This window comes from Hylobates moloch, unplaced genomic scaffold (genome assembly GCF_009828535.3).
Source record: "Hylobates moloch isolate HMO894 unplaced genomic scaffold, HMol_V3 SCAFFOLD_3, whole genome shotgun sequence".
NCBI lineage: Eukaryota > Metazoa > Chordata > Mammalia > Primates > Hylobatidae > Hylobates > Hylobates moloch.
The window spans coordinates 8,829,391-8,847,240 of record NW_026652278.1 but is presented as its reverse complement, the minus strand read 5'-3'; the positions used below and the strand labels follow the sequence as shown (position 1 = coordinate 8,847,240).

The following is a 17,850-nucleotide window of genomic DNA, read 5'->3' as shown; positions in this document are numbered from 1 at the left end:
GTGATGCCGGGTTTGTGGGTGATGCCGGGTTTGTGGGTGATGCCATGCTGCGGGTGATGCCGGGCTGTGGGTGATGCCGGGCTGTGGGTGATGCCGGGCTGCGGGTGATGCCGGGCTGTGCCTGATGCCGGCTTTGTATGTGATGCCGGGTTTGTGTGTGATGCAGGGCTGTGGGTGATGCCAGGGCTGTGGGTGATGCCGGGTTTGTGCGTGATGCCGGGTTTGTGCGTGATGCCGGGTTTGTGCATGATGCCGGGTTTGTGCGTGATGCCGGGTTTGTTTGTGGGTCTTTAGTTTTTTCTCCTTTCTTTTGTGTTTAATGGGGAAGCTTCCAGCCAAGACAGCTACCCCTCTGGGGGAAGGAGTTCAAGCTGAGACCTCCTCTTTTTTTTTTTTTTTTTTTTTTTTTTTTTGAGACGGAGTCTCGCTCTGTCGCCCAGGCTGGAGTGCAGTGGCCGATCTCGGCTCACTGCAAACCGCCTCCTGGGTTCACGCCATTCCCCTGCCTCAGCCTCCCGAGTAGCTGGGACTACAGGCGCCTGCCACCACGCCCGGCTAATTTTTTGTATTTTTTAGTAGAGACAGGGTTTCACCGTGTTAGCCAGGATGGTCTCGATCTCCTGACCTTGTGATCCACCCGCCTCGGCCTCCCAAAGTGCTGAGATTACAGGCATGAGCCGCCGCGCCCGGCTGAGACCTCCTCTTTCAAGTTGCTGCCCAGGAGTGGGGTGCCCAGAGGGACAGCCCCTGGAGGTGCAGCCCCCTGCTTTGTTGGGGCTGGGAGCATGCCGCCCTCTGAGCCGCGGTGGGCTCAGTGAAGTGGGCGTTGTCATCCTTCCCACTGCACAGGTCTAGAGTCTGGGGTGCAGTGAGCTAGTGGCTTGCTGAGGGCCAGCAGTTAGGGAGGGGTGGAGCTGCGACTTGCAGGAAGGTCCAGCCCCGCCTCCCAGGCCCTTTCTAGTCCCTTCCACCGAGTGCTGCTTCCCACCCTTGCCTGGAATCCTCCCGTGGGGGACGCATGTGGTGGCCCCTGTGGCTGACTTTCCGGCTGAGCCGGGGCACCAGTGTCCTCGCTCTAGAGATGAGCTCTTCTGAGGGGTGAGGTCCAGCCACACCTGTCGTGTGGTGGTGTAGACAGGGGGATTCACTTCTTTAACAGGCACCTCCTGGCCCTGCGGGGCGCCCTGTCCCTGGCTGGAGCTGATAAGCCGTGCCATGATGCTTGCCTGGGGGTCGGTGTTGCCTAGAAGTGAGGAATGACCTCCTTCATGCCTGGCTCCTTCTAGCAGCCTGGCCACTTCCAGCATGTGGAGGGGGCCCGGGCCCTGGCAGAGACAGTGTCGAACCGCCAGTCGCATGTGGGGCTGGAGTTCGGGGCTGGCAATGGGCTAAGGCCCTGTGTTCAACACATGTCATGGAACTGTCATGAAAAAAAGACTCAACACCCAGGACCACAGGTCCGGGGCGCTCCCAGGGGTCTTTCCCACCGAGGCCCGGAGTGAGCAGCAGCCTGGGCCCAGCCACACCTCCCAGGCTCGGAAGCTGCCAGGCCAGGCAACCGTGAGGGGTAGCAGGGTGGGGGTGGAGGGGAGGGGAGGGAGAGCAGGCCTCTTGGGCCTCACCCACCCTTGCACCTTCCAGCTCTAGGGCCCCCACAGTACCAAGCCCTGGGCTCAATGTACCACTTCTGAAAACTCAATTCAAATTAGCTTAGTCCAACAAGAGATTTGGTGGTCTCACATGACTTAAAAGTCCAGGCCTGGCTGGGTCTGGGGTCCCAATCGCTGTCACAGGAACCCCATCTCTTCCCATTGCAGCTACTTGGCAGGTGGCGGGATGACCCCCCCCCCCCCCCCCCGCCGCCACCGACTTCCCCCTGCCTGCTCAGCAACCCCAGGGCCTGCAGAAAAGGCCCAGGAGACTCAGACTGGCAAAGAGACTAGGCGGACCAGGAACAGGGGCACAGTCTCCATCCCACCCAAACCCTAACCAAAGACGGCACACTGTGCCAGACAGAGGACAGAGGCCAGCGAGTGTCCACGCCCCCATTGCTGCCGAGGCTGGGAACTGGGCCAAGTGAGGCAGAGGCCTCCAGGTCAGATGTCAGCGCCACTGGCCCAGGTGACTGCAGTTCTTTCCTCCTTCCGTTCAGCGTGAGCCCTCCGGCGGATCGGAAAGGCTGACGCCTGACCTGGTGCCACTGTCCTGGGTGGGCCTGTCCTGCTAGGTGGTTCCTGCCCCTCTCGGGGAGGTTGGCCAGCAGCTGGCAGGTGGAAAGGCTCCTGTGTTCACCTCAGGGCAGAGGGGGGGACACAGGGCGGGACGGGCGAGTGTGGTGCATCCCTGGGGTGGGTGCTCTTGGGTCCACCTCCCGTCCCAGAGTGCGTGTCAACAGTTCTAGCTGCCCCTCTCAGAACTGTCCTGGTTTAGGAGGTAAACACACGAGGCAGCCTACATTCTACGTGGTTTTTTTAACATTATAAAAGCAGTATGTGTTATTACAGGAAATTTAACAGAAAAGTATATAAAAAGAAACCAGAAGTCACCCGGGAGTCTGAGCACTGTGCTCTCTGGGGCCTTTCCTTGCGGCCTTCCTTCCAGCCCTTTCCCTGCACGCTGGACAGAGTGGCTGGTTCTCTCTCATAAGCCCACAGGGTTATGATTGCTGTGCAGATAAGGAGACTACATGCATGTCCCATGTCAGAAGCACCTGTGCCTAGCCTGGGCACTGCACTGGGGGTGAGGCCTGGGGCCAGGCCCCACGTGGGGGCAGAATGGAGCTGCTATCCAGCCAGGGACCTCGTCTAGGGATTGGGGGCAGCAAGGGGCTGGTAAGGGCCAGAGGTAATTCCAGGGCCACTCTGTGCCCTACCCTCAGGTGAGGCACAAGGGTGGGGGCACTGCGCTTGGTAGAAGCCCCCGCCGGCCCCTGGCGCACCAGTCATCTGTCAGATACGGAGGCAGGGGTGAGGGTGCGCTGGGGAAGTCAATGCGTCCAGCCTCGCATCCGTGAGTCCCTGGGCCTTGGGTAAGGCAGGGCTGCAGTGACGGCAGTGAGGACAAGGGGCTCACCTCCCTCCAGCAGCCCTGCTTCACGCGTTTCTTGAGTTCAGTGTTCATAGACTTTAAAAAAAAAAAAATCTTGCTAAAAGCAAAAACAAACCAAAAGAAAGTGGGGGCTACAGAGCCTCATTCCCAGAGGGGCTGCTCTGGCCCTAACAAGCATTCTAGGCCAGACTTCCATGGGCACATCGTGTGGGCAAATGTTGAGTTATGGAAATCAAGCAAACCTCTCCACGTCTGTCCTCCAGGCCGCAAACAAACACCCCCTTCTCCTGAGTCCGGGTAAGCAGAGGGCCATGCACGGAGACGGTGGGCCATGCTGGGCTGGGCTTCGTGCTTCTGGGGCCCCCGCAACTTACGCAGCAGAAGTCTGCACTGTGCTGCCTGCAGCGGGGGCAGAAACTCGGAGCTGGTGAGCCTGTCTATGCCACCTCAGCTACCCTGGTGGGTGGGTGGTGGGGGCCATCCCAGGCCCCTCAGGGCTGCAGGCCAGGCTGGGCCCATCTCCGCACACTGCTGTGTGGCCTCACCTCCCAGCGCTGTCAAAGGCTGCTCCGGGCAGTGTGGCGGCTTGGATGCTCAGAAGGGCAGACTCCTCCATGGCTTCTAACTCAGGTGACACAAGGAGTGTCTCCCCGCTGCTGTCCTGGGGCTCCTGGCCAGAGCCAGGACAGCCTGGCCCTAGAAGGGCTCCCCATGATGCAGCTGTGGCCATGGGCAGCCTTCCCTCGTCCCCCAGCCTCTCCATAGCTCTGTGATGTCTGCTAGCCCCATTTTATCGATTCAGACCCCGAGGCTTAGAGGGGACAGAAGGGTCCAGTCTAGGTCTCTCTCAGCCCAGAGCTAATGCTCCTGTGAGCAGGGGGGACCTGCCAGTTCACCACACCCAACAGAAACCACACAGCTGGCACCAGGCACTTGGGTATTGAACCAGGAAGCTTTATTTACACAGTAAAAGTAACAAGCAAATTCCTGAGAGACTAGAGCGGCTGGAGTGCAAGCCACGGCCTGTGCGAGGAGGCCAGGCTGCAGGGGCGGGCAGACCCTGGGCCCCGAGTCTACGCTTTCTAGTCGCCACACTTCCTGAAGCTCTGCAACACCCACAACGTCCAGCTCAGGGAAGCCCCTGCAGCCCCAGAAACAGCCTGTGTGCTATCTGTCGCCCAAGCCCCCAGGACAGCTTCCCCACGCACTGAAAACACAAATCATGTGCCAAAAAGACTATGCTAGAAGGTCAGACTATCCTATCTAGGCTACAAGATCTCCACTTCGGTCTGCCATTTAAAAAAAAAAAAATCCTTCTCTTCTTTTCTCTTTAAAGAGGCATGACAGAGGGGTTTGACCAACAGCGTGGACATGGCAAGGTGCAGCATCATTGCCAGGGTGGGGCCAGAGGGTGCCCGAGCCCTGGTGCACGGCCAGCCTGCTGCATCCTTGCCGGCTGACATCTGGTGTGACCATCATTCAAGTGACCACCCCCATAGCCACAGACGGCACATCAGTGGAAACGGGGGTGCAGCAGGCATGACCCCAAGGCTGAGCCCGCAGCAGGGGCCTGGGGTTCCGCAGCTAGGGAAGCTTGCCCAGACAGGCAGCACACCCAGGGCACGGCCACTCACGCCCCCGCACCAGGAGACCCATTTGGAAGTTAGGGTTTGTTTTCTTTTTAATGTGGACTCCCCTTTATTTAAATTTTCTTTCAGTGTACAAATTCACAAAACTGGCTACAAAAATTTGGTTGAAAAGTAAGGCTTTCTGAGAATGAAAATCTGTACGTCTGGTCAGAACAAGCTCCCCATGGGCCCAGGTGCACGTCTGCCCGTGCAACTCCGGCCTCCACCGCGAGTAAGGCAAGAGGGTGTGGCAAAATGAAAATGGCGAGGCTGCGGCCCCAGCCCCTGGGCCGTTTGGTGGCTTTGGAATGAGTGGGGTGCATGTGGTGCTAAGCCTCTCCTCTCACCGGGCTTTCCTGCAGGCTTAGCCCGCTCTTCAGGGCCCCATGAGCAGGCAGATGGCCTGGCACGGCTTGTTCCTGGTCCTGCCCTTCCTCAGTCTCCCCTCAGAGGCAGGGTTTGTGGGCAAGGCTGTGACAAAAGTGAGGCTCCTGCCGCTGCCCCCAGCTGGGGCCATCATGCTGGTGGGGGTGAGCTGTCTGCCTGCTGCCCGTGGGAACACCAACGTGGGGGGCACCTCCTAGGCGAGCCTCCCTCCCAGAGGACAGATCAGAAGTCCCGGGGCCAGCAGGGTGGAGTGCAGGAACAGGCTGCTCCGGGCAGTGTGGTGGCTTGGATGGTGGGGTGGCACCTTATAGATGGGGTCTCTCCAGTCAAAACACAAACATGAAACCAGCTGAAGCCCATTTCTTTCTCTAAGCAGAAGGGACAGCCACCATTTTCTCCCCGACTGCTGCGTGGTGGGCTTGGGCTAAGAGCTGTGGGGGGCACAGGCAGGCGGGGGGTCTGAGGAGGCTGGGTCATTTCTGCCTAAGCGCCCTGGGGCTGGGCTTGCTGGTCGATGGGATCAGCTTGCGGGGAGGCGGCTGTAACTCAGCCAGCTCCACAGCTTGTCCCTTCCTGCCACCAGGCCTGAATGGGGAGGTGGCAGGCAGGGTTTGAGGGCAGGTCACCCACACCCCAGTCCCACAACATAATACCTGTCACCATGTGCCTCCCACCCCAGCCCTAAGCAAAGGTAGCTGGGGGCTGCTGCACGCCTCAGCCTCAGCTGGCACTGTCTGCCTCCCTCACTGCCTCTGCCTTCCACGGGAAGGCCTGCTTTAGAGGCTGTGCGCCTTCGGTGGCCACACCGGGCATGTGGTGCCAGGACCTCCCATGCCCAATGGTATTCTGGGGGCGAGACATGGCCATGTGCTCTCCACATTCACCCAACAACTGCCCTGGCCTCCTCCATATTCGCTCTAAGAAGACATGGTCTCCATGACCCCCAGGCAGGGCCAGGCCAAGATGTCTCTGTCTGCTCAGAGTCACCAGCTCTTGGGTTTGGCTGTCCGGGATCACAAGTAGATGTGCCTCTGGCAGGAGCTACAGCGACCAGAGGCAAGCTGCTTCCCCAGCTCTGGGACCTGCCCAGTGCCCGGCATACCCCATGTGTCAGCCACCCTGAGCTGGCAACACCATCTCAGGGCCGTGGGGCTGGGGGCTTTCTGCCAGCTTCTTATAGCTGATTTTTAGGACGTGCCACCCACATATTGGGAACTTGAACCACCATCCTTTTGATGTACTAAAAAAATAAGATTTAAACAACGTTTCCCAAAAAGCATCTTTCTTGAGGAGAAAGAAGGTGAGAAGCATCTGGACTCGACCTGCAGAAGCGAGGCGTTCACTCGTCCATGGAAGACGAGCAAAAGCAAAGTGACTACAAGAGTGCTTTGAACGCGTGTCAGCCAACACAAGGGAGCGCACCAGTTATTTTTAGCCTTATGGGAAAATGAGCCACTTGCTCCTAAGCCAGCCCAATTGCTATTGTCTGCAGAAGACGCCAAATTCGCTAAAAGCCAGATTCCCATAGAGCAGAGCCCATGTGGTGATGTCTGCAAGGCGGCCGCAGAGGAGAGCAGACCCTCAGGAGGCTAGGCTCCTCGGATGCCCCGGGGTGAGGAGCCAGGGCGGAGAGTATGAATCCAGCTTTGTGCCGGTGGCTGGGCCTGCGAGAGATGCAGCCCTCAGGACTGGGCTCCCCCTAAGCTGACATGGGCGTGGGCTTGTCTTGAGGTGGCTGGTGTGCCCTGGTTCCAGCCAGCAGTCCTTAAGGACAAATGGGAGGTGCCTGGAATCCTGCAGGGGCCCCTGCAGAGTGGCCAGCGGACGCCCTTCACCCCTGAATGTGCACAGGGCCCACATCTGTCCACCTGCTCGCAGCTCCTGTCTCCCGAGGCCATTTTCAAGAGGCTGCCCTGGTATCGTGCCATCCCTACACTCACCGGAACCAACCACACGTCACTCAGTGACCAGTGAGCCACAGAGAAGGGCTGCCACCTGCTAACCCTGCCGCAACGGTGCCGGAGCCACGGGGTCAGGCTCTCCATGCTGCAGGAGAGGCAAGAGAGTCTGTCTTTTCAGACAACAGACCCACCAAATTTCTACCCAACATGGGAGGCCCTAACAAGCCCCCCTCCAAATCGTTCCTTGGGCCCGAGACTCCGGACATGGGCTTACCCTCTGGAGGGCCAGTCCAGCACCCCAGGGATTCTGTCTCTCACATTGGAATTAAGGCCAAATGGTTCTGGTGTTACAGAAGGAAGCATCTCCCGAACCTTCCCAAGCCTGAAGCAGGGAGACCTGGGAGAGAAGGCACGGAGTAAAACTGAAAGAAGCTGCGGGGCCGACTCCCCAAAAGTGAACCTGAGTGAGGCCAAGAAGGGCCCTGACATAGCAGATGGCCCCTGGCCCCCACCCCAGGCCCTCCCTGACAGCCTCCACCAGGGGGATACAGAGCAGTGCCCAGCTCTGCCAGGGACAACAGAGACTGCCCAACATCCCACAGGGAAAGAGGCAGAAAAGACGCAAACTTCAAAGCTGTCCTCTGGGCTGCAGTAGTTCTGTGGACCTGGTGGCTGCCACGCTCAGGGAGCCGGTGAGAGGCTGACACACCCGCTGTGTGACGCAGCCAGGCCTGGCTCTCCCCCAGGCAGCAGGTGGGCTCCCTCTCTGGGACCCGACACCACTCAGGAAGCTTTCATCAGGCCCACGAGTTAGGCTTCCCTTCAAGGGCCCACCTAGTGCCCAGAGGGGGGGCTGTCGATGCCAGCGCACCCCAGCCCTGCCTGGGCCCACACCCCCTCAGTTCTTCTCTATCTGCTCGATGTCCAACTCGCCGTCCAGGGAGCAGAGGCTGTTCCCAGGGGCCCCGCGGTCCCGCCAGGCTGCGGCCGGCTCCGCTCTCCTGCCACAATCCTCGTCCAGGGTGCAGCTGTCTGGCTCCTCACAGGACAGATCCTCCTGGCAGGTGAGGTGGTCGTCGAAGGAAGGGGGAAGAGGCTCAGGGACCGGGGTCCCAGCGGGGGTCCTGCCCCCTGGGCCGGAGGCTGAGAGCAGGGCGGTCCAGGCCCTGGTGTTGCTGACGTGGCGGGCGAAGGGGCTCTGGGGACTGCAGTCCTCTGTCCCTGTGCTCAGGCAGCTGAGGCTGCTGAAGGTCTGACAGTTCTGTGGAGGGGCAGACACACAGGTTACTAAGGGTTACTCCCCTCCCGGAGCCCCAGGACTGCACACCCCACAAAGCAACTAGACCACCAGGCTGTGGCAAGACCAATCAAGTCCCAGGTTCCTCCCATCCAGGCAAGCACAGGGGACATGAGCAACGTACTCATGAAGATGCACCTCCGGCCAGTGAGCGCTCTGTGCTCATAAAGACACGCACAATTCCACTGTTCACCTACTAACTCGGCAAAGCACACAAATTTGATGCAGACCCAGTTTTGGGGGGCTGCGCTGAAACAGGAATGCTCCTAACACTTCGTCCACAGCCTTTCTGAAGCGCAACCTGGGGAAAATATATCCAATTCCTTGATCAGGTGATTTCACTACTTGGATTTTTATCTTAAGAAAACATTCTAAGATGTGTGTAAAAATTTGGCAACATACTGTTAAATGGAAAAGAAGAGAGTAACCCAAACGCCCTACAATGGTGGTGAAATCAATGACGTTTTTCAAGCGGGGACCTCTATGCAAACGTAAGTGACGTGCCGCGATACTTCCCTTGAGAAGGGATCTGACTTGGAGGAAACCCAGGCTGTACTGCCCCACACAGGGCGACACGATGCCCGCTCTACCCACTCTCCACAACCAGAGTGGGAGACGCAGGCTAGAAGGGGCCGAGCTGAAGTCCTGAGCCTGGTGTGTAATAGAGCCATGCAGGGAGCTGGGGAAGCATGAGTTCTCGGCCTCACCTGGAGACACCCAGTCTCTGGAAGGGCGTGGTCCCGTGCCCTCCACAGGTGCTGGGGACTGGGAGGTCTGATCTGCTGAGGAGGGGCCAGGCTCCAGGTTCTGGTGCTCACCAGCTGGGGGCCTCATCTGGAAGAGGTGCATGATGCTCCCTGCCTGCCTTGCTGGGCCCTTTGAGGCCCCAGAGAGAGTAGGCTGCACAAAAGCTTCTCCGCTCACCAAGTGTGCTCCCTCTGTGTAGGGGCTGGCCTGGGGCAGGAGGCAGCCTGGGGCCTGCCCAAGAGGCAGGTAGAGCTTGAACAGGATTTCAAGGGTACGCAGGCCAGTTCTGCTTGGCGTCAGCTGCCAGCGATGGGGGTAGGGCTGACACTGTGCACAAGGAGGTGCAGTTCAACGCCTGCTCCCAGGGCAGAGCACAGAATCCAGCCTTCTCCTGAGAACGATGCACACTCCACAGTCCAGCCACAGACAGGACGGAGGCTGGGACAGTGAGGGGCACTCCCGGCACAGCGCTGGATATCCCCAACAGGACTGCAGCAACGAGGTCACATACCAGAGGGGAGCGAGGGAAGAGCTGCGCACAGAGGGCAGGGGGGAATTCCAGCCTTTAGTTTCTTCCCGGCAGACGGGTGGGGACTGGGGGAGCAAAGCAGGGCCTTGGAGCACCCGCCGCCTCCCTCGCCGCACGCCTGCCGACGCCAAGACCACAGACCTGTCCCGAGGGCCTGATTCTTTCAAAGGCTGCAGTGTTTGTGTGTCTCTTTGAAATACAGGTGATCACTGGCTGTCACAGCCAACAAGCTGTTGAACCAGCCTCAGCGAACGGGAAATAAGAGGCGCTCTCTCTGGAGGAAGGTGTATGTGCCTGCCATGGGCATGCTCATTGTTCCTGAACACTCTGTGGAGGAAGCCGTTCTGATGGGTTTGCTTTTTTTGGAATCTTTTGATTAACTGAGAAAGGTGAAGCCTGAAGTGTTGGGGGGAGCTCTGCACGGGGACTCAGGAGAGGGGCAGGGGCAACCATTAGACTGGAGATGCTGGCCCAGGCCGCTGAGGGAGCCCCGTCCCTACAGCTGGCCCCCTAAGGAGCCACAGGTCCACCCTCTGGGCCATGGTGGGATTCGATGCAGCCCGGTGGTGTGCACACAGCACACTCCCCCTACCACGGCAGAGGGCTGGAGACCGCCACCCCTGCACAACAGCCCCAGGATCCTCGCCTGCTCCCGGCCAGGCCTGGACAATGGACCAGCACCCAGGATCCTCGCCTGCCCCCGGCCAGGCCTGGGTGATGGACCAGCAGCTCCCGAAGCGAACCTGCCGCTTGTGAGGTGGAGGCCCCAGTGCTTTCGAGGGTAGGATCTCTGAGGCTCCTCCTGCTTCACAGCCACCCTCTTGACTGGCCTAGACCTGAGCCAGGACAGAAGAACTGCGTAGGGGGCACAAAACAGGGGCAAGATGGCCCAGCCTGGGTGGCCTCAGCCATGTAGTCCCGGGGTCTGCTGAGCCAGGCTGCCCCGGCAGAGGAGGCCTAGGGTGAGGCCAGGATGCGTCAGGGCCTGAGGTCCCCAGGGAGCCAGACCCACCTTCTCCTGACCCTGGCTGAGCAGCCTGTTTCTTGGCCTGTCTAGAAGCCGTGGTGTGTAAGAATAAATAATCATGTCCAGTCAAGGCCAGAGCAGCCCGGATGATGTGCTGTGAACAGGTTCTAGGCGGGTAATAGAGCACTGAGGCCGACTGCCTTGGGTGTCAGCCACATCTGTTGAGACAAGTGTGCCTGACGCCCGAATGCGTGCCAGCGTTTTCTGCGAGCTGCCATGTGAGGGGCCTGGGGCGTAGCCTGGGGCGTGGCCTGCTGCGAGTGTTTTCTGTGGCCTCTCACGTGAATGGAGCAGGAGCGCAGCCTGTGCACTCGGGCAGAAGCCGCACAGTGCTTGTCTGTGCTCACCCTCTCGGTCCTGCTCGGAGCTTCCCACTGACCTCCTCTGGCATAAGGCGCAGGTAGCTGGGGTGCCTGACTTATGGCCACCATGACTGTGGGTCTCGGCACTAATCGTGGTGCTACGGTCTGAATTTGTGCCCCTCCCCACCCCGCCATTCCTATGTTGAAATCTAAGCCTCAGTGCAAAAGGTGGGGCCTCTGGGAGGTGATGAGGTCATGTAGGGGCCTTCACAGATGGGATGAAGGCTCATAACAGAGACTGGAGGGAGCGCAGGTGCCTCTCCAGCCAGGCAAGATGTGAGAAAGTGCCAACTATGAAGAGCGGGCCCTCACAAGACTCTGATCCTGCTGGCACCTGGATCTTGGACTTCTCAGCTTCTAAGAAATACATTTCTGCGGTTTGTAAGTTCCCCAGTCTAAGGCATCTTTGTCACAGCAGCCCAAAGTAAGACACTTCATGCATTAGCCATAGCCAGGCGCGGGCACTGGGGACCCATTAGCTGGACCTTTCACGGACGTGTGGCTTTTGCCTCACTGTGCCCTGGAAGGGGCTGAGGTCAGACAGGCAATACAGAGGCAGACTCCATCCACATGGGCATCACGGCGCCAGGCAACTCTTCCACCTCTGGGCTGCGGCCGGCCTGCCTGCCGAGTCAGGGTGTTCAGGGCTATCTGGACTAACTGGGCCCTTTCTGCTGTGAAGCAGGGGGAGTCTACAAGGAAGGGCTGGTGAATCTCATCACAAACCCCAGAATGCCACTGAGTCTCCAGTATTCTTCAAATATACCTGCTCCTTGGCCACAAAGCCAGCGAAACCTTGAGAACTCTGCTGACTCAAAACAGCCATTTCAGCCACAGTAAAAGAAAGCCAAGAACCACCCACTGTTTGCCCCAGCTGGTGGCGAGCCCCACCTGTCAGGAAGGAATGTGACTGCCACAATGGGGTGGTATGTGTTCTGCCCAGAGCCCCATCCCTTGGGAGCAACCCCCATGCAGACACCCAGGGTGTGCCACACCCGGGCCCTGCAGCTGCCTGTGCCCTCCATGCCCTGGGGCAAGGTCCCACCCCAGCGTCTCCTAGCAGCTCTAGCTACCCCATAGAAGAACACTGCACAGGCAAGTTGGAAGCCTGGAGGCCTGTGTGCCCTCAAAAATGTCTGCAAAAAGCCGCAAAATGGCTAAGTTCAAAGTGCTGCATGAACACATTATTCCAAGGGAAACTGCTCCTCCAGGACCAGCTGTCCCCCAGCCCGTCGACTTCTGCTCTCTCGACATCCAGCCCCAGCCCTGGGCTGGGCCACCTACTCTGGAACAGGCCTGCCCAGGTAAAAAGCTCAGTGGGAAACTGTCCATATGGCCTCAGGCTAGTGGCCAGGGACATGGATCAAGTGGCTGCTTCACAGGGCCACTACAAGGATCCTAAGAGGAAAGCCAGGCTGCTGGTGTCCCGTCTGGAGTCCCAAACCCACGGCAGTGCCCACTCTCCACTGCTGTGAGTTTTGGCTCTGACAGTTCATGGCTGCCCCTTCCGGAACTACTCTGGGCTGGGAGATCTAGGATAGGAAGGAGGTTACCCTTTCCCTTTGGGGTCACCCCCAGCCAATGACCGACAGGTGCAGGGACAGGAGCTGCCCCTCGTCTTGGGCGGGATCAAGTCCCACGTGCCAGTCACACTTCGCAGCTCCCAAAGCACCAGGCTGAGAAGTGACTTCAGCTGAGCCCACCTCTTTACTGGGCCTCTGCAGTTCACGGGCTTCCCTCGCCTCCCTGAAGGCTCCTGCTTGGGAGCATCCCTCTCTGTGTCACTGGCACAAGAATCCCTGGCTCAGGCCCTGCTTCTAGAGACCCAATCTAAAGCCACAGGTAAAAGCACCCTGGGTGTTAATGTAGTTATAGGTTATGCACCTGCTTCTTAGTACTACTGTTCTTTCTAGAACAGGAATGTCAAACCATGGTCAGAGACTGGCCACGGGGCCCTGTGGGGAGTCCAGTTCCTGGCCCCAGCCCGCCTGGCATGTGCTGGGGAGGGGTGGTTGCTGAGGACGCCTCTCCTCGGTTAGTCGGTGTCTTAAGTGTAGTGCCCACATAAGGCTTCCTCTGGGCCCCTGCCTGCGCCAAGCCCATCTCCCGGAGGTGCTCAAGTGCCTCTCTTTTGGGCAAGCAATGACCACTTCTCTCCTGTGCCACTGCTCCTCACAGCGGGACCAGCTGCGTTTCCTCCTTCCCTTACTCTCTCCCTCTTTTTAGTCCAGTTTTATGGCGCTCTGTGTTAGAGGTCTTCATGGAGCTACCTCAAGTCCCTCTAAGAAAGGGCTATCACCAAGCCCAACTCACAAGTCACGAGCAGAGCCGGGCCCCAGCCTGGCCTGGCAGCTGCCCTGCTCAAAGCTGCAGGGGCCCCAGGCTCTGGCTGAGTGGTCGCATTTCCTCCCCAAACAGACGCTTGCATGAGAACAGAATTCTCCAAGTATCAAGAAAACACCAGGCCATGAGAATGGATGGCCAACAGCCTAGAAATTTTCTAAGTCCCATTTGTGCTGGAAGCTGGCACAGAAACAAGCAAGACGGCAAGGCATGTGGTTTCCTAGGCTTTTCAAAAAACTATTTCAGAAAAGAAAAAAAGGCACAAGCATATTTTTGGCTCATCTTTAACCCATCTTTGGTAAATCTGGATTTTGCATGAAGGCTGTACTCTTTCTCACAGGAAGCTGCTGCCCCTGCCCCTGGGGCCAGAGGGGTCAGGTGGTGGCGGCCTCTTTTCCTCAGAGGTTGCAGGTGCTAGAGATGCCTCGAAGGCTGTGGGCATGGCCAACCTTTCCCTAGGGGCTGACTGCCCAGGCTCCACAGGGCCCTTCCCCCTGGGCATCTGGTCTTCTGCTGCTGCCCAGCCACCTCCTGTGTAGGCCAGGTCAGCTGCTCACCCAGGGCCGTGTTGGTGCCCAGTCTTTTTTTTTTTTTTTTTTTTTTTGTATTTTTAGTAGAGACGGGGTTTCACCGTGGTCTCGATCTCCTGACCTTGTGATCCACCCGCCTCGGCCTCCCAAAGTGCTGGGATTACAAGCATGAGCCACCGCACCCGGTGATGCCCAGTCTTAAAAAGGGATAGCATCGGCCAAGCGGGGTGGCTCACACCTGTAATCCCACAACTTTGGGAGGCCAAGGCAGGTGGATAGCTTGAGCCCAGGAGTTTGAGATCAGCTTGGGCAACATGGCAAAACCCCATCTCTACCAAAAAAACTAAAAATTAGCCTGACATAGTGGCACATGCCTGTGGTCCCCGCTACTCAGGAGGCTGAGGTGGGAGGATCACTGAAGCCCAGGTGGCAGAGGTCGCAGTGAGCCGAGATTGCACCACTGTACTCCAGCCTGGGTGACAAAGCAAGACCTTGTCTCTCCAAAAAAAGAAAAGCGGGGGACAGCATCATGCCCGGCCCATTTTTGTGAAATGTTTACCACCTTTGGACCCCAAAGAGGCAGCCCTTCTGAGTCTGGATGGCCTCCTTACCCTCAGGAATCAGGGCAACACTGGCAGCAAAACCCAGCTGGGGAAGCCAGGTTGCCCGGGCCTGAAAATAGGAAAATCAAGTTGCCAGGAGCGGGAAGGTACTCCAGGGCCCTGGGAGCTCCACTGATTTGGCAATGGATACTCACGGCTCTTCCCAGACCACAGGTTCTAGAAGCAAATGGCCCAGTGGGGGTGGTAAATATCTACAGGGTGGAAGGCTGGCCCTGGTCAGTTACTAGGGAAGTGCCCGCCTTCCTGTGGCAGTTTCCTTAGCTCATTTCTGCAGAGGCCAACAAGTGTGTACTGAGCACCTGCCACATGCCAGCCAGATTGTGGTCACCCCGTTCCAGGAGCCAGTACAGCAGGGGACAGACTTTGCAGGAACTGTCTCAGGCTGGTCAAACTCACAGGACAGGCACCATTTTTCCTTTACTGTGGACAAGGTATCTTGCCCCAAATCTGACATCCCCTCCAGGTCTGGGAGACCCAGGTGGTGCCAGAGCCAGGTATGCTGTGTGGCGGCCAGTCCAGGCCACCCTGAGTCACTCTGGGAAGGGTGGCACCAGCTTGGGGCTCTCTCCATGGTCTCCACACCCCCAGCCATCCCTTGGCCTTCCTGTCCCCGCTCTGGTGGCTCTCTTGGGGCCCCCAAGCTCTGGATTCTTTATGCAGTGTGGCCTTGCCTAGGGTAACTCGAGGCCTAGGACCCAGCTGGGGACAAGGACTCTAAGGAAAATGACCTATGGCCTCCGGAAGCTGAAGGAATGGGGGAAGGAGGAGTTGATCTTGGGGACAGCCCATCCCCAGCCCAGGCACCTGAAATCCCAGGCCTCTGAAGACGGACCTAGGGCCAGCAGGCCCAGCCTACTATCTCCCCTGCCAGACCCAAGGAAGGCAAGCGCGGGCTCCAGCAGGTGCCCTGTGGACTCCACTCATCCCGTGGGCTATCAGCAACAGAGGGTTCCTCATAATGAAGCCCTGGAAAGTCACTCCGTTGGCTTGGGGAGTTGTCAAGTTCACCAGAGTGGTGCTCATCGGGCCAAACCCGCCAAGCAGGCCACAGCCTGGCCACCACTCTCGGGCTGGCCTTTCCCAAGGCTCCTCTTCCTCAGGCTCTGCTGCCTGGGCCCCTCCGCCCTTGCTGCTCCCACTCATGCTCTGGTTCCTTCTATTCAGCCACATAAACCCCCTTTGCACCAGCCCTGGGTCAGCACCATCCTGACGGCCCTGCCGTCTCCCTCTTCACTGGCAGATTCCTTCTCTCCCACCAAAACCCACCTCTGCAGCAGCCACTCCAGAAGCAGGCCCAAGCTCCTGTGTGTACCCCGTCTCCTGCCAAGCGTGCAGGGAACGCTGACCCCACATGCCACGGCCTGGTTCACAGTGGGTGCATCGTGCAGCCTGGGGGCGAGGGTAGGTGGGAAGGAAAGGCCCACCGCGGTCGGCCCTCCCAGCTGGGCCTCTGTTTGCACAGCTCTGGGGTCCTGAGGCCTACACCCCAGGACGCCGTGGGTAAGAACAGACCTTGGAGGCCCAGAGTCAAGCATGTCCTCTGAATGGTGGCCAACCCAGTGGCCCCTCTCCGAGGGCACCCCACAGGCCACACGGTGGCGACGTTTCTGCACCAGGCCCCAGATGGCAGATGGCCTGCCCGAACACAGAAGGTGTGGGAGCTGACGCCAAAGGGCCTCCCGGCGCTCTCACAATTGGAAAACAAACATTTTGTTTCTGTGGTGTACATTCCAGCCAGCACACACTCAGGACAGGACTTGTGAAACCACCTCGCTCGCAGCTTGGCGTGAAGAGAATTCTTTGCCTAACAAAAGTGGAGGGACCTTTCCAAAGCACACAGGGTTCTGGCGGGGGGCCGAGGCTAACGTACTGCCTGCGCCCACAGACCTTGAACAGAGCCGACCAGCAGGGCGCACAGTTTTGGGGGTGGCTGCTGAGCAGGACTAGCGATGCAGAAGGTATGTTCAAGGCTTTCAGAGGGGCTGGTGGGCACTGGTTCGCATTCAGCTGCCTGGGGCCACATCGGGGTGCTGAAGACAGGACTGCTGGGCACGGGGGCCTCTGGGCTCCACCCTAGCAGCTCACAGCTCTGTTCCAGATATTGCCTTCCATGGAGGGCACGCTGGAGAAAGGGGATCCTTCTTGGAGAAGTGAGCAAATCACCAACTGGTTTAGCCACTCTTGCAGATGAGCAGACAGAGGCCAAGTGAGGAGAGGGGACGTGCCCCGGACTGCACAGCTGCGTGACGTGCAATCGCACCTCACCACTCCTGGGCTGTGCCCAGGAAAGCACGCGGTCCTCTGGCAGGACGGTGGGGTAGTACAGGCTGGACAGGCCTGGGCTGGAATCCCAGCTCGGGTGTGCCCCAAGGGAACTTGGCAAATCATTAAACTTCTGTGCCTCAGTTTCTCGTGTACGAGGCTAGTAAGAGCCTCAAAGCCTCAGAAGTGTTTGGAGGGATAAATAGAGACCACCAAGGGTGCGATCCCCCCTTCCCACACTCCACCCCACAACTGTGCCTGTGGCTCTCTGTGGACACAGCAAGGCCACAGCAAAGGGGTCTGGGAGCTCTGCTTATATCCAACTGCTCTTGCTAACAATCCGCTTTCAAGAGCAAGAAGACACGCCAGCAACACAAAAGATAAAATACCTAGGAATGAACTTATAAGAACTGGGAAAATTGACAGGGAAAAAAAAAACAACTTTAAAGAACAGAAAAGCAAGACTGAACAAATAGAAATAAATCCTGTGTCAGGGATAGGAAGACTCAACCTCAAAAAGGTGTAAATTCTCCCTAAATTAATTCATAAGTCTAATATGATCCCAATCTAAAATATCAACAGTACTCCCAATCCCCATGGTCTTAAGACAAACTAATTTTCAAGTTTTTAATGAAAAAATAAGTGAGATTAGTCAGGAAAACTCTGTAAAGAACAGTGGGGAAGCTAACCCTCCTAGACTAGCCCGTACCATATAATATGCCAAAACACATTACTAAGCCTCCATAACTAAAACAGCATATTAGTATGAACGTACATGCATACCCTCAGAGACCAATGAAACAGAATGTTCTGAAATAGACCCAGTTTAGTATATGATAAAGGTAGAATCTCAAAGCAGAGAAGAAAAGATGGCATTCTCAACAGATGGTACTGAAACAGACGGGCAGCTACATTAAACAAAAGGCTGGCTCCATATTCACACCACATACAAGATAAACTCAACACAGACCAAAGAGTGTAATATAACCCATCAAAGTACTAGAAGAAAACAGGAGACTTCCTTTATCATCTTGAGAGGAAAAAAAGGCCTTTCTAAAACTCAAAATCCAGAGCCATAAAAGAAATAATAAATTTGATAAAAACATTTACATGTCAAAAAATGCCAAAAGCACTGGTAGGAATGTAAGATGGTGCAGTCACTGTGG

General features: G+C 57.7%; 1 protein-coding gene across 6 annotated transcripts in view; it reads right to left on the bottom strand.

Annotated features, from left to right (window-relative positions):
* Positions 1–3,981: 3,981 nt before the first annotated feature.
* Positions 3,982–17,850, bottom strand: part of FAM53B (family with sequence similarity 53 member B) — a 138,311-nt gene continuing 124,442 nt past the window's right edge. For all 6 annotated transcript variants that reach the window (XM_058435911.1, XM_058435910.1, XM_032175691.2 and 3 more), the window contains one exon: positions 3,982–8,225. In XM_058435911.1, coding sequence (XP_058291894.1) covers positions 7,863–8,225 — 363 coding nt within the window. In that variant the 3' untranslated portion in view covers positions 3,982–7,862. The remainder of the gene's footprint in view (positions 8,226–17,850) is intronic.